The sequence below is a fragment of the Protobothrops mucrosquamatus genome, unplaced genomic scaffold (genome assembly GCF_001527695.2).
Source record: "Protobothrops mucrosquamatus isolate PMUCROS unplaced genomic scaffold, P.Mucros_1.0 scaffold61, whole genome shotgun sequence".
In the NCBI taxonomy this organism is placed as follows: domain Eukaryota; kingdom Metazoa; phylum Chordata; class Lepidosauria; order Squamata; family Viperidae; genus Protobothrops; species Protobothrops mucrosquamatus.
This window is the reverse complement of record NW_015386440.1, coordinates 1,017,166-1,041,325: the sequence shown is the minus strand read 5'-3', so window position 1 is coordinate 1,041,325 and position 24,160 is coordinate 1,017,166. Positions and strand designations below refer to the sequence as shown.

The following is a 24,160-nucleotide window of genomic DNA, read 5'->3' as shown; positions in this document are numbered from 1 at the left end:
GCGGGTTTGGCCTAGGGAATTTTAGTGGGGTTTTTAAGGGTAATTTTAAGGGTAATTTTAACGATTGGCCTTTACGAATATTTTCTTTTAATTTGGTTTTAATATGGATATTTATTGTAATGTTGTTTTATAAGGCTGTTAGCCGCCCTGAGTCCGGTGAGGAGAAGGGCGGGATACAAATTAAATTATAAATAAAATATTAATTTAAAATTCTTAAAAAATTGTTTGCTCCATCAATATAACAAGATTGTTATCACTCCTCTGCTATCTAAATTAGCGCACTCTAATGAGCTGTACATGAACACAGATAGTCCTTGACTTATTGCCACAATTGAAACAGAACTTCATCACTTATTGAGGTCACTAAGTTGCTAAGTGAATCAGATGGTTCTTAAGTGAATCCTGTTTCCCCCATTGATTTTGCTTGTTGGAAGGAAGCCTGTCAGTTGTCAAGCACCCAAATTCTTATCATGTGAGTGCAGGGATGTTGCAACAGTCATTAAAAATAGGGAGTGGTTGCAAATTGCTTTTTTGTCAGCATTTTGTTGTAAATTCTAACAGTCCCGAAACAAATGGTTGTAAATGGAGAACTACCTTCAATACTGTATTTGAAACAATAAGCAGTATTTATTTTACGTGAAAGAGTTGGTGCAGCTCTGAAAAGAATGTTATAAAGTTTAATTTCTGTTGTCAATTGACCATAGTATAATATTATTTAAAAACTCTCAACTTGGTTAATCTTAATTAAGACTTTCTGAATTCTCAGATAGAAGAGTCCGTATACCTGAAGAAAATTAGCCTTTAGAAAGGATGCAAAAACCAACAAATTTGCATTCCCTTTCAGCAAAACAGTATTTGGATTGTTATAAAGCAAATCAAGAATATTTCAATACAGAAACTTAAAACATTTATTTTTTATTTGTCAAATTTGTACAACAATGATTTTCTACATGTATTCTTCTACGTATACAGCAAAGAAAATGTTAATGTAATAGTTGGGCCCACCATGTCATTTATCTGGAGCAGTCAAGAAATATGTTGCAATCACGCCAGCTATTTTTAATACTTTTCCATTTACACTCAAAATGGCCAAAAAACCACAGAAATTTTTGACTCGTCCCAATATACTAACCACAAACCAGACATACTAGTAAACTTTTTCCATCCAAAAGTAAAGAAAATGCTGTGTCATTTATGAATGTTTGTGTCTGTAATTATAGATTTATGAAGCCCTTTAAAAAAACTGCTTCATCAACACTTTAAGACATTTAGTCTATGTGAAATATCCCAGATGGGCATGTGTTGATATTGCATTAAATGTGTTTATACACATACACACACATGCATATTAATATATGTGTGTGAATGTATGTGTATGTATACACATACATACAACACACACACACAATTCTAGGTAATAGCAGAAGTTTCTCTCCTAGGATGAAAAGAAAAAATATCTGGTGCAAACTCCACTGAGGCATCCCACCAGTACACACTCAGCTCCATCCAGTCATCCCAACTCTATCCCGAATTAAGGGGTTACAAGGTCATAAAAAGGGAGCGTTTGTGTGTGTATACATACACACATAGAAGATATTTGGAATAGGGAAGAGTTTGTTGTAACTTACATCACAAGAATAAATCCTATCTTTTAACATTCTGTGATTTTTCAATAGAAACAATTTCAAAGGGTAATGAAAACATACTGGCTAGATTCTAATACTGTAATACAATCATAAATAAACAAGAGAGCTTTGTAGAGGTTTGCCATTTTTCAAAGAAATTGCATTTTGGGTAATATATTTTTTAAAATTAACTGTCCAAAGAATTTCTCAAGATGAACTCGATCACCAGAACATCCCTGTCGGTTTCTTGCAAATAGTATGAAAGCTGTTTTTCTACTTATTTTTCAGGTTTCTTTTTTCCCCCCAGCCTCTCATTCTAGCTCAGTGGTGGCAAACCTATGGCACACATGCCAGAGGCAGCACTCGGAGCCCTCTCTGTGGGCACACGCACTGTCATCCCAGTGACTTATGACCGTTTTTCACATTTACGACTGTTACAGCATCTCCATGGTCACGTGATCAAAATTAAGATGCTTGGCAACTGATTCATATTTGTGGCAGCTGCAGTGATCTGTCATAATGTAATCATCTTTTGTGACCTTCCGACAAGCAAAGTTGGTGGGGAAACCAGATTCAATTAACAGCTGGTTTACTAATTTAGTAAGCGCAGTGATTCACTTACCATGTTTTCCTGAAAATAAGACCAAGCAGAAAATAAGCCCTAGCATGATTTTTCAGGATGCTCGTAATATAAGCCCCACCCCCAAAATAAGCCCCAGTTAAGATCATCAGCCAGATGGTCACATTTAGTATATTTCCCCCAAAATAAGATCTAACTGGAAAGTAAGCCCTAATGCGTCTTTTGGAGCAAAAATTAATATAAGATCCAGTCTTGTTTTTGGGGAAACACAGTAACAGCTATGGCAAGAAAGTTCATAAAATGGGCAAAACTCACTTAACAAATGTCTCGCTTAGCAACAGAAATTTTGGGCTCAACTGAGGTCATAAGTCAAGGACTATCCGTATTATAAGCGTTTATACTTTATTATCATGAAGAAAAATATATCTTGGTTAAAAGATTCCAAATTCAACATGCAAGCGCATTCAGGTTTTGTAGAACTTTCCCTCAGGCAAGATAACAGATCCCCAAAAGCAGGCCAAGCATGGGGAAGGATTACTTCTTTTAACTACTGTGTTTGAATTTATTCATAATGTTAAGATGAAATGTGGGAAGAGACTAAAGACATTCAAATTTTCTACCAGGAATGTCAGTTGTTTTAGCTTGTACCAAGATCTCTTCCTTTGAACTGTCAAGAAACAATGGTGTTGCCATTTTCATAATATATCTGTGTGCATCCGCTATGTGTAAATAGGAGCCAGAGACTGTTCCACTTTTCTGGAATTCTCACAGGTAAGAATCTTCCCAGGTTTAAAGAAAATGTAGTCACAACCCTAATCTTGAGGATAGATGCTTTGGCACATCTATCCCTTTTATGAGTTTCAAGATTGGGATCACATCCAGAGGAAGCTTTGTTATAATCCATTAAAAAGACATAAAATGCTCAGAAAGGGACTTGGGCTTTATATTATAAAGATCTATTTGGCTGCTAAGTGCTTTCAGTTATTATATTCTGCTAATTTTACTTTTAAAAAATGTAATATTTTAAGACTCTCTAGCCCAATAGCTCTCAACCTTTTCTATATCCCGCACCCCTAGAACACTTCTGATATATTCTCAGATCCCTTACAAAAGTTCAAAATAACGGCAACGAATTATGCATATACACTATAATTTTGAAAACCCAAGTTTTCACACCACCTGGAATATCGTCTCGCACCCCCGGTTGGGAACCCCAGGTCTAGCCCTATATATGTAAGTAAGTGAATTCAATTGCATTTGCGCTGCTAAGAATGACATGTAAAAGATTGTGTTAACTTTTACTTCTTTCAGAAGTTAATTAGCACCATGCTTTTATTTAAACCTCAAGGTCTAAAGATCTAAGGTTTCTGGTTATGTATGCTATATGTATGTATATATGTATGCAATGTATGCTCAGAATCCCTAAATTGGGTTCTACACATACTGAGATCTCACTTACTGTGACTTGTATGGTCTTGGTTTAACAAGCTGATCTTGTAACTCATATATTTTTTTAAAAAAATATTCTTTTTAAAGATTTTAACAATAATAAAAGATAATGCAAAATAAGATTAAGAGAAAAAATAGAAAAAAAATAAAAAATGCAGAAAATAGAAGAGAAAGGGGGGAAAGGAAAGAAAGAATAAGATATTTAAGGAAGTGACTTTCAATTGTATTTACAGCAGCCACAAACTTAATATCACTTCTCCTGTTTTCAAATTATGACATAGGTCATTTCCTCCCATATCCAATGCTTTTCAGTTGGTAAATCCAAAGATTAACTGAGTTCTATTTTTAGCAAGAAATCCATAAAAGGTTACCATAGTTTGTCAAAAAAAATATTATTGCCTTTATGATCATACAAGTCAATTTGTATTCCTTTGTCTTACATAACATTCTAGCAATATTAATCCTTGACGACACAAAGTCTGTTGAACAACTTGCTCTCCATCCATATCTTCTTCCCATCCTAAAAAAAATGCAAGGCTTCAACAGAATCTCCTTACTATTTGCACCCAAGTTGTCCTATAAATACTCTCAAACAGGATTCTTTCTCTTGTAAACCACCCAATAGTAATCCATTATTCATGTCATTTTTCATCTCTTGACAATATTTGCATTTCTTCTGTTTATTTTTCAAAATTTCCACCCTAACATTAATTTGTTTCATCTCTCTACTCCAGTGTTTCTCAAGCTTGGCAAATGTTGGCTTAGCCATGTCATATCTTTTAGCTAGAATGTAGGGGTCAAGGGCTACATTTGATTGCTACTCATATGAGTGAAACCAAGTGTGTTTGCTAAAATAAGCTCTATTCCATTCTAAGCAATGCACCACCTTTAAATAAGAAAAATCATAGACTTTGGGGTAAACAATGGGCTATTTAGAGAAGGATAGAAACTACAAAGATTTTGTTTAAACGTCTCCTTTTATCTCACAATACATCTGGAACATATTATTGGAAAAACAACCAATGGAGCTGCTACTCCCTTAAATCCAAAGCTGCTATAATGTTTTGCCAAATAAAATTAAGATTTGTGAAAGAAACTACATGGATGTTAAGAGCTAACTTGCTTGCTCAGCAATAAATGTACCCAGTACATCTCTTCAGACTCCCACCAGAAAATACAAATTTGTAGTCTTAGGCAATTAATAGTGATCATTGAGGCTTATTTTCAAATAATGATGCTTGGGATTGTAATGAAGTACTTTTTCTTTGATATAGGATAGTGAAATATTTGTTCTATGAAAACAAAAGGAAGGATTGGATGCCAATCTGAAAACCGGCTGAATGCCAGTCTGAAAACTGCTATTATCACCCACACAAGCCAATATAGGTAACTACCAAATGAATTTATTTGTAATTTATGCAGTATGCTGTGAATTACATGAGATGCTGAAGTTGGAAAGACCCATTAAGTTAAATGACAAATAGCTCGTAAACTGTTACAAACATAATAGTGAAAGACACTAAATAATTCTATGGGAACAGCAAGAGGTGTTAAATGCAATATCAATGAAATCTATCACATTAGTGTTAGCTAATCATAGTTGAAAAATGAAGAAAGATAGAATTACATGAAGATTTGCAATGGGCAAATTCAATAATGTAAGAAAGGGGTAATCTGGTTTTGCAAAGAAAATACTTAATATAATAATTATATTAAGATATATATTAAGAGATTATATCAAGATCTCCTACCACCAAACAAACGAAGATTCCATACCTGAATATTACCAGATGGACACAATGGAATCAAATCAACTAAGTAATAGGATTAAAACAATATAAAGAAAATGCAGAAGCGTAATACAGTTAGTCAGATTCCTTCCAGGTGCAAATTGTGAAGCAGATTATGAATTATTGGTGTCAAGCACATGGGTTAAAGGTAAAAGATTACAGTCAGGTAAGCTTGCTAACTGTTTATGATCTTAAGCAGGGGTCTTCAAACTTGGCCTTTTTATGACTTGTGGACTTCAACTCCCAGAATTCCTCAGCCAGCGCAAGTCATAAAAGGGCCAAGTTATAGGATAAAGAAAGTCATCTCTATCAAGAACAGAAACAAACAGGGAAATAAGAAAAATAACATTTTTTTTAAGAAATTGCAGATAGATAGGCGAGAGATACTCAGAAATAATCACAGCACACTTCTAAATTGGTTTAAAGGAAGATGGAAATACTACTCTGTGCTTTGCAAATTGAATTAGAGAATCATAAACATTAGCAGCAAGATAATAATTTCAGGAAGCTATTCTATTAGACAACAGTTAGTAGACCAGCAGTCAATAAGAAGAGTTCAGAAGATTAAACACCTACTGAACTGTCTAAAGATGCAGGGTGAGAGGAGTTAAAATACTAATAGCTTCATGGAGGGGGGGTCAACCTATTCTCCAAAGCACCTGAAGGTGGGACAAGAAGTTATAGATGGAAACTAATCCAAAGGGAAACTAGAAATAAGGAAAAATTTCCTAGATAGAACAATTTCAGGAGATAACCAGGCTGATCCTGAGCACAGATATCTAAGTCCAGCCCATCTTGAATGCCTCTTTATTTCTGCTCATTTCCTTGACCGTTAGTAGGTCAGATTTTTGTAGAGAGCTTAAGTTTGCAAACAAATCTTTATACTCATTTGAACTGCTTGAATCACTTGATCTCTCTGTTGCTTGATACCAATTAGTAAAACTGTGAGTGCCCCATCGTTTTAAGAAGAGATTGGAAGCCATTTGTCCGGTATAATGAAGGGTCTCCTGCTTGAGCAGAGGGTTTGGACTAGAAGACCTCCAAAGTCATTTTCAACTCTGTTGTCCTGTTCTGTTCCTATATCAACAAATATGACCCAGGTCTTGTGACTCTAAACAAAAGAAAAAAGACACAAGTCCCTCTCATGCTAGGCTGACAATGACATGGCCCAAATGTAAATTTAATAAATAAAGACAATATGAGAACCAAACACCGAATTAATTTCAATCAATGCAGAGTTTTATGTAACAACTTATAAAAAAGACAAAATAGTCAAACAAACAGGCAGATTTTAGAAAAGGCAGAAGAACCTACAATCATATAGTAGGTATCCCAGCTAAGTTGGATAATGGGGAAACAAATAGCATATCAGAGCAAATTTACCTTTGTTTCACTGATTTTGCTTAAACTATGTCAGAATGTGGAATATATTAAGGCTAAAGCTGTAGTGGCACAGAGATTGTTCTAATACTGAAAGCTAACTCTGCCCACCGCCAAGAGCTCGATCCTGACTCCACCTTCCATCCTTCCAAGATTGGAAAAATGAAGACTGTGATTGTTGGAAGCAATATGCTGACTCTGTAAACTAGGTGTCCCCAACCCCCGGTCCATGGACAGGGAACCGGGCCGCAGCATGCCAGCAACCGGTCCTCACAAACAAGCAAAGCTCCATCCATGGGATGCAGGCAGCACACAAAACCACACACTCTCCGGTCCATGGAAAAAGGTTTCTCCACAGAACCGGTCCCTGGTACCCAAAAGGTTGGGGACCTCTGCCATAAACCACTCAGAGTGCTGTAAAACATTGTGGAGCAGTATATAAAACTAATGCTATTGCTAACCTATGCCAGGATAGTTGGTATTTCTATTCCTAAACAAAAAGCTACTATAATAACTGTATTTAGAGAAACAAAGTAGCCCACAAGAGAAAACAAAGTGATACAATGATATACTGTCCCCATGTGTTTAATTAAAATTTTAAGAACAGTAGAACTTGAACAGAGGCAATTTGGAGTAATGGTTAAGGAGTCAGCTAGAAACAGAGAGTTCTAGTCCTGCCTTAGGCATGCAGCAAGCTGAGTGACTTTGGCCAGTCCCTCCCTCTCAGTCCTAAGAAAAAAGTAAGGACAAACTACTTCTGAAATCTTGCCAAAAAAAACCCTTCAGGGATTACTTCAGGCAGTCATCAGGAGTCAAAACTGACTCAAAGGCACCCTCACTTCAAAAACATCCCCCAAACCATGGAAGAAATGACAGTTGAAATCAAAATTGCCCAAAATATACTGACAACCTGAGATATGCAAATGGTTTCCACCTTCTTAGGAAACAGCAGTGGCTTCTAAGTCCACTATGAGAGTAAAAAAACGATTACATGGTTAGAAAACACAGTCAATGTGTTCAGTGGATAGATAGTCAGTTAATTCTAGAGAAGATGTTAATAGCTTTATTCGCTCGGACTCAAGAGCAGATAAAGGTGAACAAAAAGTAAGAGGTTAATTTTAATTAAGGAAAGACTTCAACTAAGTCATAAAGATTTGGGCCAAGGGACAGAACAGATTTCATTTCCTATTTGTTTCAGTCTTTCCCCCAAAGTCTGTTTTCAAATGGTCCTAAGTAGCACTGAAAATATTACAAATAGTCTTCAGGTTATGACTGCAAATGGGACGGTTCCATCACTAAGTGATGCAATTGTAAAGCATAACATCACATGACCACCTCACTTAGCAACTTAGCAACAATCCTAGCCATCCCAGTTGCCAATGTAATCCAGAGACCAGGCACCTCGATAAGAAAAAACTTCACATGACTTGAATCCTACCAAGCAGGCTGGTGGGAGAGTGTCAAAGTAGTGAATGCAGCGGGCATTACAGAACACAAACAGGCAAGGAAGTGCAACAGAAATCCGTGGGATTTCAAACTCCAAAGTGGGCCTGCTTGGAAGAAAAACTAGTGGAAGCAACTTACGGAAGCTATTTGTGATCTTCCCTGCCAGTTTGCCACAAGCAAATCATATGCCTACAGCTCGCTGTGATGTCATTAATTCTGGGCACTCAAACACCCAGATCCCAATCATGTGGGAACTCTGTGACAGCCAAAACTCCATAATGCTCCTTGTTCAGCACCATCGTAACTAAATGGTGGAAATGCATAAACCTAAAGTATGTAAATCTTCCATTCCTATCATAAGAATCTGAATTAGCATCTTTATCACCAAAGAATCATTTTAGTAAGAAGTTGAACATGTTGCTGTTAGACATATCCAGGGCCCAAATACTGACAACTGCACAATTCTATCCTTTATGTTGTTAAATTAATGCTGTTTGAAAATAATTTAAACAGGTATAATTCCCACAGAACCAAAAACCAGTTATACAAGAAACTGAGCTGGGCTGTGAATCAACAAGGATGGAATTTACATGTTTTTATGCTGTGAAGGACAAAATCTACCAAACTTGCTGGCAGATATTGTAGAAACCTGTGTATCTTGGCCCAAACCAAAATGCTACCTTCCCAAACAAAAGCAACTTGAGGTGGTGTAGTAAGAGACTTCACTGAGCAGCTGTTTGGAAATAAAGGTGGTTTAATTTGCTTTTGTTCATGTTAACTCTTAGCAAAAGGCAACACTTTCAGAGAAGAATCTAAACATTAGAACACATTAAGTACAAAAACAATTAATTTATTTATTTATTTATTTATTTATTAATTAATTAAGGACAAAAATGATTAAATATAAAAACCAGGTCTTGTATTGATTAAGAGCTACATGGGAAAAGGTATTTAAATTTGAGTTCATCCAGATAAAGGTAATTTATATGAACTATGAAAAAAAAACTTAGGGAAAAAACACTGCAATAGAAGCATCGACTAAAGAAATGAGGAGTGAAGATTGAAGCACTGGAAAAAGGAATTTTAATCGCCTCAATGCTGTTTTCTCACTTTCTCCAAAAAGATAAGATTTGCCTCTAATGTTGTTTTTTGTAGACCTTGAAAACCTGGCATGGCAACTATTAAGTTAAATGGATAAGAAAGAGCGCCTGCCAAAGTCAGATTTCAAAACAATATGTCATGCTAATTGTAGTTTGACTATTGATGGTGATATCCAACCATCTGTTTGAAGCTCCTAGAACAGTTTTTTACAGCTCCATCTAGCATACAAAGTGAGAGTTTAGTGTATTGGTTAAGGCAGGCATGTCAAACTGTGGCCCATGGGCTGGATGCATCATGCGGAAAACGTGCCCATACCATTGCCTGCAATGGGGAAAAAGTCACTCATGCTTGACATGCCTGGGTTAAGGCATCAGGCTACAAACTGGGAGACCATGAGTTTTAGAGTAGACCCATCTTGGGCCAATCTCTCTCTCTCAACCTTAGGAAGAAGGCATGGGCAAACATTTCCAAAACCTTGCCAAGACAACTCTAGGCATTTGTCCAGGCAGTCATGAGTCACCTATGTTGAAAATACACACACTAATATATAACTAGTATATCCTGTGTATATCCTCAAGTAACATCAGGCATCTGTATTTAGTGTTTATAGATTTGTATAAACTTTAGAGTTCATAATTATTTTTGAAACATTCCTGTCATCCCCAATGCTTGATCACATACACAAACATACACAAAGAGATACACAGATACATATCCAAAATAATCCCCAAAGGCATTTTCCTCTAAACTTCAATGACAAAGTTGCTTGGTATAAGCTCTATCAATAGCATACATACATACATACAATACAGTCAATACATCAAGCCTTAGTCTTACAATCCATCCTGCATTCAAAGTCCTTTAAAAAAAATGTCTGAGTCCACAATTAAAAATGGACTGTGTATGTCTGAGTCCACAATTAAAAATGCAGAGAAGGATGAAAAATGATTCAATCTGTTCTTGATTATAAAACAAAGCAAAAAAAGTATATTTAACCATACCTGATTTTGTTAAGTCTTCTTGTTTACAGCAAGTTCTGTCTCTAGCCATGTAATTAACTTTTCATTTTCCTATCATAAAAGGTCCCTTCTAACCATAACAAAAGATGTAATTTGCATTATACTGGGTTTAATTTTTGGAGCACTGCTTCCTACAAAAGCATTATCAGCTCTTGAGAATACAGCTCTGCTTCTTAATTTGCAAAAATACTTCACTGACAGCCTGCATTCACATAATTATGTTGAAAGAAAAAATAGAACAGATAATTCAATACATTTCCGTCACAAAGTTGATCCTACAATTGAGATGTGTGTTATATTAGTATTGAGTCCTGTGTTGTTTTAGATGTTTATATTTCTGTTGCTGTAGACCACAAGGCTTTCTTCTCAAGTAAATTTGTAAATCTCAGGTTGCAAACACATATAGTCATAAAGATTTCTAACTGGTACTAAATCCCTATACAAGCATTAGGCATTAGAGGCAATTCTTGTATTATAATCATAATGGAGCCTGTCCATTAGGTCATCAGTCTTGATAGCCATAAAGCAGATAGGTCACACGATCAACTCAATTTTATGACCTTTTCTATGATTAAGCAGAAATGACAACTGTAAAGTGAATGCCGTAGTCATTAAATGAACCCATGATTCACTTTCGACTGGATTTCCTGAAAACCAGAAGTTAATGCTAGGTTTCAACAAAGCCATCATAAAATATTGTCACATGAATGTGGGACATTGCAATAAACAGCTATAAATGCAATCCCATTGCCAAGAACTTGAAGTCCAGTCACATGACTGAAGGGGACAAGGGTGGCAATCATCAGAACTTTGAATTCAAAGTTCAAACCATCAAAACTTTGAATTTAAGTACCCCTAAGTAAGTTCGTCATAACTTCACACAGCTGCTAAGCAACCAGTTGTAAGTCAAGGATTACCTGTAGATTTAAATTGCTTATGAAAAAAGCATTACAGGAGAGAAGTTACAAATAGTTTATCTGAAATACCCGATAGTAACTTTTGAACAGATTTTGAGGTTTAACAGCTGAAATCTTAAACATATCTTATTTGTTACATGATATTTTTAAATATTGAATGTGTATTTATAAATACACAAATACATGTAAGGACATCTATCTATAAATATGTACGATTAAAATTTTTAAACAACAGTATTTAACACTTTTTACAATTTAACCTAAAGCAAAAAGTCATAGTTCAATGGAAGGCCTGTGGAAGATCCCAAATAAAACTCCCAGCATATCCAGATAAAGTTGGGAAAGCTACTTGAAATATCAGGATGTTATAGCCATAATGCAGAATGCTAGGGTTGATGAACCTCAGATCTCACTCAGGATTTATATTCATATAGTGTGCTATGCTATCCCTTTAGCAATTAAGACAAAATCCATGCATCACATTAGGCCTTAACACATTATTTAAAATGCAAATTTATTACTGTACGTTATTCTTTATGACACAGTTGAAAATCAATCCAAACGTTTTGAATAAATTTCCTCTAGTTTATACCTGCAACACACTAGGAACAGTTTAAAAGTTTACTATTCAAGTACAAGTATGTGGCAAAATTTACCAGCCAGAAAACCAAAACATTGTTGTTTCTGAATGGTTAAATGCACTGTGAACCATGTCCCTATTTTCCTGCCTGGAATAGATGTTTCAACCAGATTTAGTAGAAGAGATGAGAGGAGTAGAGAGACTAATAAAAGTAACATTTCATAAAGATACGATATTTTAGAAAGCAAATTATCCATTTGAAGAAACGTTTTAAAATTCAGCAATTGATGCTTCTAGTGTTAAAGAGAGTGATTGAAGTATGATGCACAGACTTCGTACTCAAGGAAAGTATTAATATTCACAGTTATTCCCTCCAAAACATCCCCATTTGAATGTATAAAAAGTGTAACACCAGAATCTTCTGCCTTGTCTGGACCATATCTAGAGATTATTTGAGAATACTCACATATTAAATTCATTTGGCGTGCAGAGAAATCCAAGTTAAGTTTAAGGTACACCTGTCTTGATTAAAACGTCAATAGTTACACCCAATGATTTTTTCTAGTTTAACTTCAATATAACATTGCAATAATAAAGTGTGTATGTACTACACTTTTTTAACTTGTGTGCTGTTATCACTAGAGTAGTGTTTTTCAAACTTGGCAATTTTAAGATGTGTGGACTTCAGCTCCCAGAATTTGCCAGCCAATATGGGAAAGTTCACACATCTTAAAGTTGCCAAATTTGAAAAACACTGCACTAGAGGCACAAATGATCAGGCTCAAATTATCATACTTTAGATATATTATGCAAATATCTAACTGTGTAGAGAAATGTGTAATGCAAGGGAGAGTGGAAGGAAACAACAGCAAGATTCAGCAAGACTGGACAGCCATTTGTCTGAAATGGTATAGGGTTTCCTGCCTGAGCAGGGGGTTGGACTAGATGACCTCTAAGGTCCCTTCCAACTTTATTATTATTATTACTATCACTGCACTAAACTCCTTGAGTTTGGACAAGGAACATGGATGGTAACAAACAAAAAAGAAACACATTTATACTTTCAGGGTAGAACTTTCAACTGCACAGCTACCCTAAAACCATCCTCCACTTTTGCTGCAGCAACATGGAAACACCTAGAAGAAAACAATCTCCAGGATGAAAATTTGCAGGCATATAATCAGCCCAAGGAAAGTTACAGGATTTCATCAATGTTGCTCTTTCTTTCTTTCTTTCTTTCTTTCTTTCTCAACACACAGCCTTGGTATCAGAAGTGCAGAGTTCTTGCAAAAATTAATAAACATCCAAACAAGCTCCTACAAGCCAGAAAGGCACGTTAGATTGTATGATTAAGAGCAAATGTCCTAGACAAACTGCTCCTACAGTTTAATACTTAAAGGAACTGGTTCATTCACTGGTTGCTTGTCTTTCCAGGAGATAATCATGTAAATGAGAAATCCCCATCTTCTTTAGAGTGCCTTACCATTTGCCCTCCCCCTCTCAAGAGAGACAAATCTTCTGAACTGCTTTTCTAAAAACGCAGGAAAAAATACTATTCCTCTGTGAAACGTGGCCTACACTATAACCAAAGCAAAGGGTTCTTTTTCTCTAATAATCCCCCCTTCTTTAGAAAGAGTTGTCCAACTCATGTGTTAGTTGTGTTTACGTTTAACTAAAATGAGGTGGCAGCACAGCATTTTTTCAAACACAAAGAAACCTCCAGCAAACGCATTTCTTTCTTACAGGCATGTGGACTCCATGATCGTTTAATGTTTGTTTTCCACCACCACCACCCACTTTCTCCCCACCTTGGGCCTGGACTTGCTGGAAAGCCTGGGCCTGGATTTGAAACCGTGCAGGAGTTTACAACCCGGGAAAGAAACTTGCACATCGGGAGCGGAGTGGGAAAAGAACGGGCTAAGTGTGTGCACGTTATGACCATGGTCGCATGTTGTGCAAAGCGACAATCCAGCACCGTACAAATCCCAACGACAACTGAGAGGAGACCGACGTGTCTTCTAGTACTCTCGGAAGCGATAGACAAGAGCCTAATCCCACCCGTGATCTGGCCGAGGAGAGAAGGGACGAGAGGCTCCCCAACGCTTCGGGGACGAGCGGAGAGGCAAGTCAGCGGGAAAAGGAGGAAAGTTACAGGCCTGCTGGCAGGGCACTTGCGGGTTTCCCCTGGCACCCAACAACAAAGAGTTGAGGCCCCAGACGTCACCCGCGACCCTTCGCAACTGTGTAACTCGCCACCCTGTCTCGGAAACAAATCTCGGCTCGCTCCGATTAGGCTGCACAAAGCGGATGGAGCTGCGCCCCCGGCCACGCCAATCCCTGGCGAAGAGCTGGGGGTTTCCTCGCCCGCGATCTCGGCTGGCTTTCCAGCCGGCTGAAAGCTACAGGAGCTCGGCGGCGGCACTGGAAAGTTTACCGAGGTGAGGGAGGGAAGCGAGGGAAGCGGCCGCAGCTCTCCAACTCTCTTCCACGCTTCATCAGGGAGCTTTTCACCTCTGGCTCGCGCGCCTAAAAAGCTCGGCGGGGCGAGGAAGAGAGGGTTTCCCCCCTCCCCGGTCCGTCTCCTCGCGTCCACCAAGCAGCAGCCTGAGCCCCTTCATCCACCACTTTTCCTCTCCTCCCTGCCTCCCTCCCCCTTCCAGGAAGCGCCATATTGATCCCAGGCTCCCTCGTTCACTCCCTCCTCCTCCTCCTCCTCCGGCTGCGCCTTCTTAGCCTCGCTCTACCCCATCTCTCCTCGACCAGGCGCTCGGCCCCCTCTTCCGACAGCGGGTGTCTCCCCGCGGCCCCGGAGAGCGTCCCAACTCACCTTGGCGATTGCCTTCCTGTACCTGGTGACGGCTTGTTCAATCAGACTCAAAACTTTCATGTGCCCGTCCCCGCAGGGCACGACCACCCGGGTCCTGCCGAAGCAAACGGTGACTTTCATCTTCTTGCTTCCGAGCCTTCCTACAGACTCGGCCCAAGAGGGGCGACTGGAGAAACGGCCGAGCGCCTCTCTCCGCCTGAGTCCGGTTCGGCTGCCCGAGGGAGGGAGATCTTTTGGGGTCTGTTTGCTTTTCCTGGGCCACCAGTGCCAAGCGGGAGCCCGGCCCGAGGGCGGGCGCCTCACCCTGCGGCAACCAAATAGGCAGAATCGTGCCGCTATTCCGGAGGACAGGGCGACGGGTTCACATGCTGCGGGCCGGGAAGGGGAGGGCGCCGACAGCTCTACGCACGCCTGCTCGCTGCTTGTCGGCTGCCTTCCTGGCGCGCCCACAACTGCCTGTGGCCACCTGTTCGGCGTCTCTCCTGAGCGCAGCCAGGCGGCGGCTCTCACTCTCTTCGCTACACTCATGTTGAGGAAAAAGGGCAGATTGTCTCCCCTACAAGGCTGTGCCGGGTATTGCCTCGTTATTGCCTCGTTTTGACCCCCCTCCACTACCTGGGAGCCCTATTAAAGATCCCCTCCTTTGTAAAATCAATTAACTCAGGGAGTGGGGGGGAAATTCACTCTTCTTGGGCGTTTTTGTTTTCCTAATAGCTCTAAAGTTAATCTAGTTTTGGTGGGTTGCTTGCCTTGCTGCGAAGTTTGCCCCCCTCTCCATAAACCTAAGTCTTGCAAGCAGCTTCGTGCCCTATAAATGCCTCGACCATCCCATGCCATCTTGCTTAACAGAAAAGATCCACCAAGGTGAGGCTACATTTTCAGGGCACACTAGTTTACCAAGTACAAGTTGGTCCCCGATTTACAACCATTTGTTTAGTGACCATCTGAAGTTTACAGGGCACTGAAAAAAGTGATTTATGACCATTTTTCAGACTTATAACCATTGCAGCATTTCATGGTCATGTAAGCAAAATTCAGATGCTTAGCAATTAGCATATATCTATGATGGTTGTAGTGTCCCGAGGTCAGGGGTTGGTTTTTTTGTTTTTGCTTTGTTTTTTGAGACCTGACAAGCAAAATCAGTGAAGAAGCCAGATTCACTTAACCATGTTAGTAACTTAACAACTGCAGTGATTCACTTAACAACTGTCTTGTTTGGCAATAGAAATGTTGGGCTCAAATGTGGTCTTAAGTCCGGTAAGTTCTGCCTGTGGCCATTTAACTAAGTTTCAGCCTAGAGCAAGGGTTTCAAACTGCCAGCCCGCGGGCCGGATGCGTCATGCCGAAACTGCACCCACCCCATTGCTGGCAATTGAAAAAAAGTCACGATACGTCGCAACACGTCACGTGATGTTGCAAGTTTGACACCCCTGGGTTAGAGTATTGGCCAAACCTAGTTTGTATGGCTAATCTCTCCTGCAAAACTAGGGTAAATGATGAGCTAGGATTAATCCTGGATAAATCTGCCACCTGAACACAGTAAACATTGTGATTTAGTAAACATTAATTGATTGTAGAGCATATCTCAAGATTTAAAATGGACACCTAACATCAAAAACATCATCCAAAAAGCACAAAAGGAATGTTCTTCCTGTGCCAACTCAGAAAGCTCAGACTGCCTAAAGAGCTGCTGATACAGTTCTACAGAAGAATTATTGAGTCCGTCATTTGTACCTCTATAGCTGTCTGGTTTGGCACTGCAACCAAACAAGACAGACACAGACTTCAACGGATAGTTAGATCTGCAGAAAAAAACAATTGCTACCAGCCTGCCTTCCATTGAGGACCTGTATACTACACAAGCAAGAAAGAGGGCTGTGAAAATATCTACAGACCCCTCACATCCTGGACACAAACTATTTCAACTTCTTCCCTAAAGACGACACTATAGGGCAGTGATGGCGAACCTTTTAGAGACCGAGTGCCCAAAAACCAGACCTGCCCCCACCCTGCCCACCCGCAGGGCCACCCACCGCCTCCACAGCCCACTACAGATCGCCCAGGCAGCCCAGCAGAGCGATGGCAACCATGCCCTCCGCCCGCACCCCACAGCATCAACTGCGCGCAATGGGGCATGAGGGCGGAGTCTTGTCCCTGCTGCCTGGCTGCCATGGCCTTGGCTGCGCTGCTCTGCATGGGCCGTGCTCGGGGGTGACTCTCCTCCAGGGGGCTGATGGTGAGGAGGGAGCCACGGGGGAAGGTGGGGCTGGGGTGATGGCGCATGTGCCCACAGAGAGGATTCTGAGTGCCACCTTGGCACGTGTGCCATAGGTTCGCCACCACTGCTATAGGGCATTGCACACCAGGACAATTAGACATAAGGACAGTTTTCCCCCCATGCCGTCACTCTGCTTAACAACTAATTCCTACAACACTGTCAAACTAATTAGTAAATCTGATTACTATGATACTCTCTTTCCTATTACTTATCCTTATCTTCTTATGACTATAACTTTGTTGCTTGTATCTTACAATTTATATTGTTTTTAGTATCCCAATATGATTTATGTTGTTTGCTTAGCTCAGATATGTCAAACTCGCGACCTCACGTGACATTGTGCAATGTATCGGGACGGTTTTGCCATTGCCGGCAATGGGGTGGGCGCAGCTTCCGGATGACGCATCCGGCCCACGGGCCAGCAGTTTGACACCCCTGGTTTAGTTAGTATTCTATGACTTTCACATCTTACAATTTATGAAGTGTTGTATTTTATGATTTATGATTAATGTATTTTCATGTTGTTTATGCTCATGATTATCACTATCACTTATATGTACACTGAGAGTTTATGCACCGGAGACAAATTCCTTGTGTGTCCAACCACACTTAGCTAATAAAGAATTCTATTCTGTTCTGTTCTATTCTGTTCTGTTCCGTTCCACTCCAAATCCACAACAGGAGTACAGTCGAGGATATTGGTATTTGCTTTAAACTAGATGCATCTAGCTTTGCAGGATTAGTAAAGATATAAAGGTTTAGACCTTGTATCTTTACTAATCCTGCAAAGCTAGATGCACCTAGTTTAAAGCAAATACCAATATCCTGGACTGAATTTCAATCCTCTTTATCCCAGAGAAACCCTGATGTGGGTTTTTATTCCCTAATAAGAGAGTTTAAGATTATACCATTCCCTTGAGTGAGTTGAGTCTTTGGAATAAGCATGATGGTATAAGGCAGTGGTGGCAAACCTATGGCACGCGTGCCAGAGGTGGCACTCAGAGCCCTCTCTGTGGGCACAACGTCATGCCCTGGAGATGGCAACCATCCCTCTTCAACCAGCCGCCTGCTAACTCGCCGAGGTCCCATGTGGCCAGATGCATCCCAACACCCATGCACTCGCTGGCCTTTGTATGTAGGAGCCGATGGTGTCAGGCAGCAGCCGCCCCGGCCCCTGCCTCAACTTGCCCTGTGACAATGGCACCCCCATCCTGCCTCGCCTTGCCTCGCCTCACCCCGCAGGACAAGGCTCCTGCCCACCATCCCACCTGCCAGAGATCCCTTGGATCTCCCCCAACCCTCCCGGCCCACACAGGCATCCCTCCCCATGAGCAACATCGAGGTGATCATGCCCACCTTGGCCACTCCCACCCAATCTGCCATGACCACCACAGCCACACCCACACTGTGGGCCATGCCCACCTGGCACCCGGCGATAAATAAGTGGGTTTTGGGTTGCAGTTTGGGCACTCGGTCTCTAAAAGGTTCGCCACCACTGGTATAAGGTCTCCTGCCTTACAATCCCTGAACTACACCATGAATATGAATAGCATCACTTTGCAGAAGAGGTAACCAAGTTATGCTCCCTTATAGTGTTGTTGGGGAGAAAAGAAGAAGAAGAAGAAGAAGTATTAGATCAGTGGTGGTGAACCTATGGCACGGGTGCCAGAGGTGGCACTCAGAGCCCTCTCTGTGGGCACGCGCGCTGTCGCCCTAGTTCTAGGCCTTCAGCTGGGTTTTATAAAACTTTTTCGCTTTAGGCCTCTGCTGCCGTGTGTAAAAAAAAAAAAAAGGTTCAATCAGTCAATTTCAACTTCTCGCGGGAAAAAAAAGATCTTGCAAAGTTGGGATTGATTGAACTTTTTTGTCCTACCCAGTCTACCGTTATCATCGCAGCCACACCCACCCAATGGGCCATGCCCACCCAATGGGCCATATCCAGCCAATGGGCCACACCCACCCAGCACTCAACGATGCATAAATGGGTTTTGGGTTGCAGTTTGGGCACTCAGTCTCTAAAAGGTTCGCCATCACTGTATTAGATAGTCTCAATTCACAACCACAATTGAGCCCAAAGGTTTTGTTGCTAAGCAAGAAAGTTGTTAAGTGAGATTTGCTCCACTTTACCACCTTTCTTGTGACAGTCATTAAGTGAAGTGCTGCAGTTAAGTTAGCAATATGGTTGTTAAATGAATTTAGCTTTTTTATTAACTTTGCTTGTCAGAAGGTTGCAAAAGATGTTCACATGACCCTGGGACACTGGGTGCTGCAACTATGACTATGAAAAACAGTCATGTCAACTTTTTTCAATACAATTGTAACTTTGGTCACTAAACAAATGATTGTAAGCCAAGGACTACTTGTACATTCTCTCCTTAAATTGTTTATAAAATGATAAACACAGGATAATAAGGTGAAAGAGCTTAACTTCTCTGCAAAACCAAGAGTAGAAGTCTTGAACCTTTAAGGCAGGGGTCTTCAAACTTGGTCCTTTTATGACTTGTGGATTTCAACTCCCAGAATTCCTCAGCCAGGCATGTTGGCTGAGGAATTCTGGGCGTTGAAGTCCACAAGTCATAAAAGGGCCGTGTTTGCAGAATCCTGCTTTAAGGGAAGGAGTAATAAACTTTTTAGTAGGTGGAGCACATGTAGAATTCACTTTGGAATTAATTGTGGTCTCTCACAAACCAGTTACAATCCCTGAACTACACCAGAATATTATCCCTTCATCAGAATGCCTATGGAGATTCCATCATCCAGGTCATGGTTGTCCCAAAGGTGCTTTTTCAAAAAGCAATTGGACTTTCTTGTTTTTTCCTTAAAGGATATTTCATTTCTCATCCACGAAGCTTCTTCAGTTCTTATCTTGGATGAGAAGTGAAGTATCTTTCAAGGAAAAAATGAGAAAGTTCCATTGTCTTTTGAAAAAGCACCTTTGGGACCCTTCAGCAGAATATTTTTAAACATCTGTTCACCGTTCTGTTTTTTTTTCCACAGAAGAGCATTTTCCCAAAAAAACACACTTCCCCACCAGAAGGTTGTCCGTGACTATTCAAAAAAGTAAAAACAATGCTCACAGCTACTTGATCAAAACTCTGCTTCTTTTTTGTATGTATCGCAAAGCATGTAAATAAGGACAGGGCTTCAATCCCATGATTGTGGCTACCATCTTGACTTTTTTTGACCCTGTTAGACCTACCCTAAAAATAACAGGTGTACTTTATAGGAAAATTTATAAATCCATTAGGAGCCTCAGGACATTTTGGGAAGCAGATGATGCTGAAAATCGGAGCTTTGCTTTACATGGCAGCATGCCATTTGCTGTTTTTTTCAATCTGGTTTTTTAAAAACACAATGCAAGTAAAGAGAGATCTTAGCCATCCCTAGGGGTCTTGAGTAGGGGCATTTTGGTGTGCCCAATGTCATTTGGAGAGTAGAGAGAATATTTACCAAGCTAGAAATTAAGAGCTACAGTGACCTGATTTTTATTGCTTTTTAAATTAAATTATAATACCATTGCATCATTTTATTCAAATATAATAAGATTAATTTCTGGGACCTTAGTAAAAGCCCTGAAGACGAGAGAGAGAGAGAGAGAGAGAGAAAGAAAGAGAGAGGGGGGGGAGGGAGGGAGGGAGGGAGAGAGAGAGAGAGAGAGAGAGAGAGAGAGAGAGAGAGAGAGAGAAGGGGGGAGGAGAAAGGTAAAGAAATACAAGACCACAAGGTTCCCATCTCTTGAATTACATATGACATATTTCAACAGGTGCAAGGCAAGTTACACTGCTGAAATTTAGCACAAAACTACTAAAGATGAAAAAACGTAATTACTAAATGTAATGTAACTACTAAAGATGAAAGACTGTAACTCCATTTTATCTAAGGATTTTTTTTTAATATCCTCGCCTACAGAGTAGAATGAAATCCTTTTTATTTATGAAGAATCAATTGATTCTCAAAATAATGGAATAAAAAGGCTCAAGAAATAAATCTCTAAGGAAGCTTGAATGCGATAATATCTCAGTTTAGTATCTTTCGCTGGGTAAATTCATATGCTAATTAATGTGCCAATTAATGTGATTTGTTTGGTCTTGACTTAATGACTGTTATATCTTGTTAGATATCAAGAATCTTGTGATTGCAGCAGCATATAAAATTTGCTTAATAAATTCACACAACATGACAAGGTATAAACAGTGTCTAATAGTTTGGTGTTATGTATGAATTCTGCCACTTGTGGCTTACTTAACAACCCAACAGGTAGAGTGAGATATAAATTCTTATCGGTCATGAGTCTTACCTGTTAGTGCATCTTGTGAGAAGCACATTGCTGATTTAAATAAATCTTTGGCCTAATATAAAATTAATATTCTATTCTTAATTATATTCACAGTTCACACTGAGGATTAGTAGCTTAACCATGGTTTGAAAATTAGGCAGAATTGGGTTCTTATAGAAAGATGCTATTTAAGCCATACACCACCAAATAAAATTGTGCACAATAAGGCTCAATGCAGGATATGAATCCAGCTGCTGTGCAGTGTCTCAATAGCTCTTTCTCCTTGCATTTGGGGTTGATTAACATGAATAGCCCTTTCCTACAACCTTTTGAACCGAAGCTGTAAGGAGTGTTAATAGTTACCTTAAAGTGTAGCTAACTGATCAAATCTCAGGAATTAGAGTAAAGCTAAATTGAACCAAATTTGCACAGGATTAAACTAATTCTCCCTGCTTAAAGCAGGAGGCATAGGTAAAATAATCCCACAAGCAGCTGTTTCAGCATATTTGATTGTGGGATTGAATAATCCTTGTTTTGTCCATGGCTAAGACAAAACACTAGAGAGGTCCTCCATTTGTTTTGGTTTTTGCCCAGATTCTATAAGCATGTGTAGTTAGACCATTTTTAATCTGTCCACAATAAGTAATCCTGATTTTATTTTCTTGTTGCTCTTGTTAAAGTATAAATGGAAGCAAGGCAACAAAGGACAACCTATTGCAGGGGTGTCAAACTCAATTTCATTGAGGGCCGCATCAGCATTGGGGTTGCCCTCAGGGGGGCGGGGTGTGTGGCCAGGGTGGGTGTGGCCTACTGAGTAGGTGTGGATGGAGTGGGTGTGGCCTACTGGGTGGGCATGGCCAGCTCTACATCGTTCGCGTCAAGGGCCTGTGGGGGCCTGGGCAGGAGTGGGACATATCTGAGGGTCTCTGGCAGAAGGGGGTGGGACCAGGGCAAGCGCCAAGGCATGGTCCATTTCTTCATTCCTCACAAAGGGTGACACCTCCCCAGCATACACCCAAGGGGTGGGGCCGAAGTGGCAGGGGCTGGTTCCTCGCTGTTTCCAGACGGCCTTGTGGAGCTAAGACTGAATGTGTTTCAGCATAGATGGCCACCACAAAATTGTACATTGGCTCTCGGCCGGCCTGGGCCAGGACCAAGGCAGCGGGGGCAGTTCCCTCACTGTTTCCAGGATGGCTTCGCAGACCACATGAAACCACTTTGCGGGCCGCATCCGGCCCCCAGGCCTTGTGTTTGACATATCTAACCTATTGTCTTTCACTTTAGATCAGATGGGTATTTCAGATGGGCATAGTGGCTAATGGAGACAGACATAACCCAGCAGAATTGATGACAGAATTCTATTGCTAGGCAGGTAGATGAATTACAGATAGTCTTCCATTTACAACAATTTGTTTAGCAATTGTTTGAAGGGGCACTGGGGCACTGGGAAATTTTTGACCAATCCTCATGCTAATGACCATATCATGTGATTCAGGAGTCTGTTAACTGGCATGTATTTACAATGGTTGCAGCATATTGAGATCATGGGGTTGCCATTTGTAATCGTCCCAGTTGGCTTCCAAGAAGCAAAGTCAATTGGGAACTACATGATTTATTTAATGAATTATTTGCTTAATGATCATGGGGAAAAAAGTTCATAAAATCAGGGAGAGGAGCAGTCACATAATGCCTCATTTAATGCACTGCTTAATGACAAATTTTGGGGTCCCTATTGTGATTGTAAACCAAGGACTATGTGTATAACAGATTATATCAAATTGAAGCACAGATAGCATTTTTGCTCGAGGGTCCTGTCTCTATAATCAGATAACTTATAACTAAATAAATGTGGATATGATTTCTCCTTACAAGGTAATCCTAGCATAAAAGTAAAGTCCATTGAGTTCAGTGGGACTAATTCTTAGTAAGCATTAGCTTATAATCTTAGCTGATCAAAATCCAGTGCAGTTAATTCATGTTCCTGGTAAATAAAGATCTGGATATGCATATAAGATATATTTTCACATGCACATTGTCCAAATTTTTCCTGCTGTGTAAATGCCTTGAAAAAGTAACAGTAGCATAAATTGTTTTCAGCTAATGCATCTGGAACTGACAAATATATTATTTGTTTTATAGCACTGGTAGTTTATCAAATTCATTATTGAAGATCATAAAACTTTTTCTGTTGACCAGTTGCTATTTTATATCTTAGTGATCACTGAAATTGCATTCTGCCTAGCTGAAAGGAATTGATAAATCACTGTGTTTTTTAGGAACATTCAATGCATTAGATAGAATGAAATATCCTAATGAAAATATGTGAATTAAATAATATCTTCCCCATTTTTAGAGAAATTATATGTCATCAAGTTGGCCAGATTCAAACGAGGTCAAGCTCTTTTGACTTTACAGGTTATGTAAAGTAGAGGAACTATCCCTTGTATAACTTAACTTCCCCATTATTGTATTCTAAGTGCAATTCTGTCTGTTAGTTTTTGACATTTACGTATTGGGTAAACCATTCAGTGTTCAAAGTTAGAGATCAAAGAAAACAGCATTGAGTACAGATTGCTTCCTTGAACAAGGGGGAATGCAAAAAAATTCCAAACATTCAAGACAGCTGCCATTCAGAAAGCTTTACAGAATCAACATTTAGCACAATCGTAGTCTGACACATCAGATGGGAAACACGATCAGGTGGTTGGAAGACTGACAGAAAGTGAAGAGGTGACTTGACGGGAAAGTCCATGCCATTTTCTTTGGCAACAGAATCAAAATGGTTTTCCCTGGGTTCTTTGGGAATAGAATAGAATAGAGCTGGAAGGGACCTTGGAGATCTTCTAGTCCAGCCCCCTGCTCAAGCAGGAGAACCTATACCATCTCAGACAG

The 24,160-nt window shown here is 40.0% G+C and overlaps 1 protein-coding gene across 1 annotated transcript in view; it reads right to left on the bottom strand.

Annotated features, from left to right (window-relative positions):
- Positions 1-15,068, bottom strand: part of LOC107284023 (partitioning defective 3 homolog) — a 91,297-nt gene extending 76,229 nt beyond the window's left edge. The window contains exon 1 of the mRNA XM_015812019.1: positions 14,715-15,068. Within this exon, the coding sequence (XP_015667505.1) occupies positions 14,715-14,834 (120 nt within the window). The 5' untranslated portion in view covers positions 14,835-15,068. The remainder of the gene's footprint in view (positions 1-14,714) is intronic.
- Between the last annotated feature and the right edge of the window lie 9,092 nt (positions 15,069-24,160).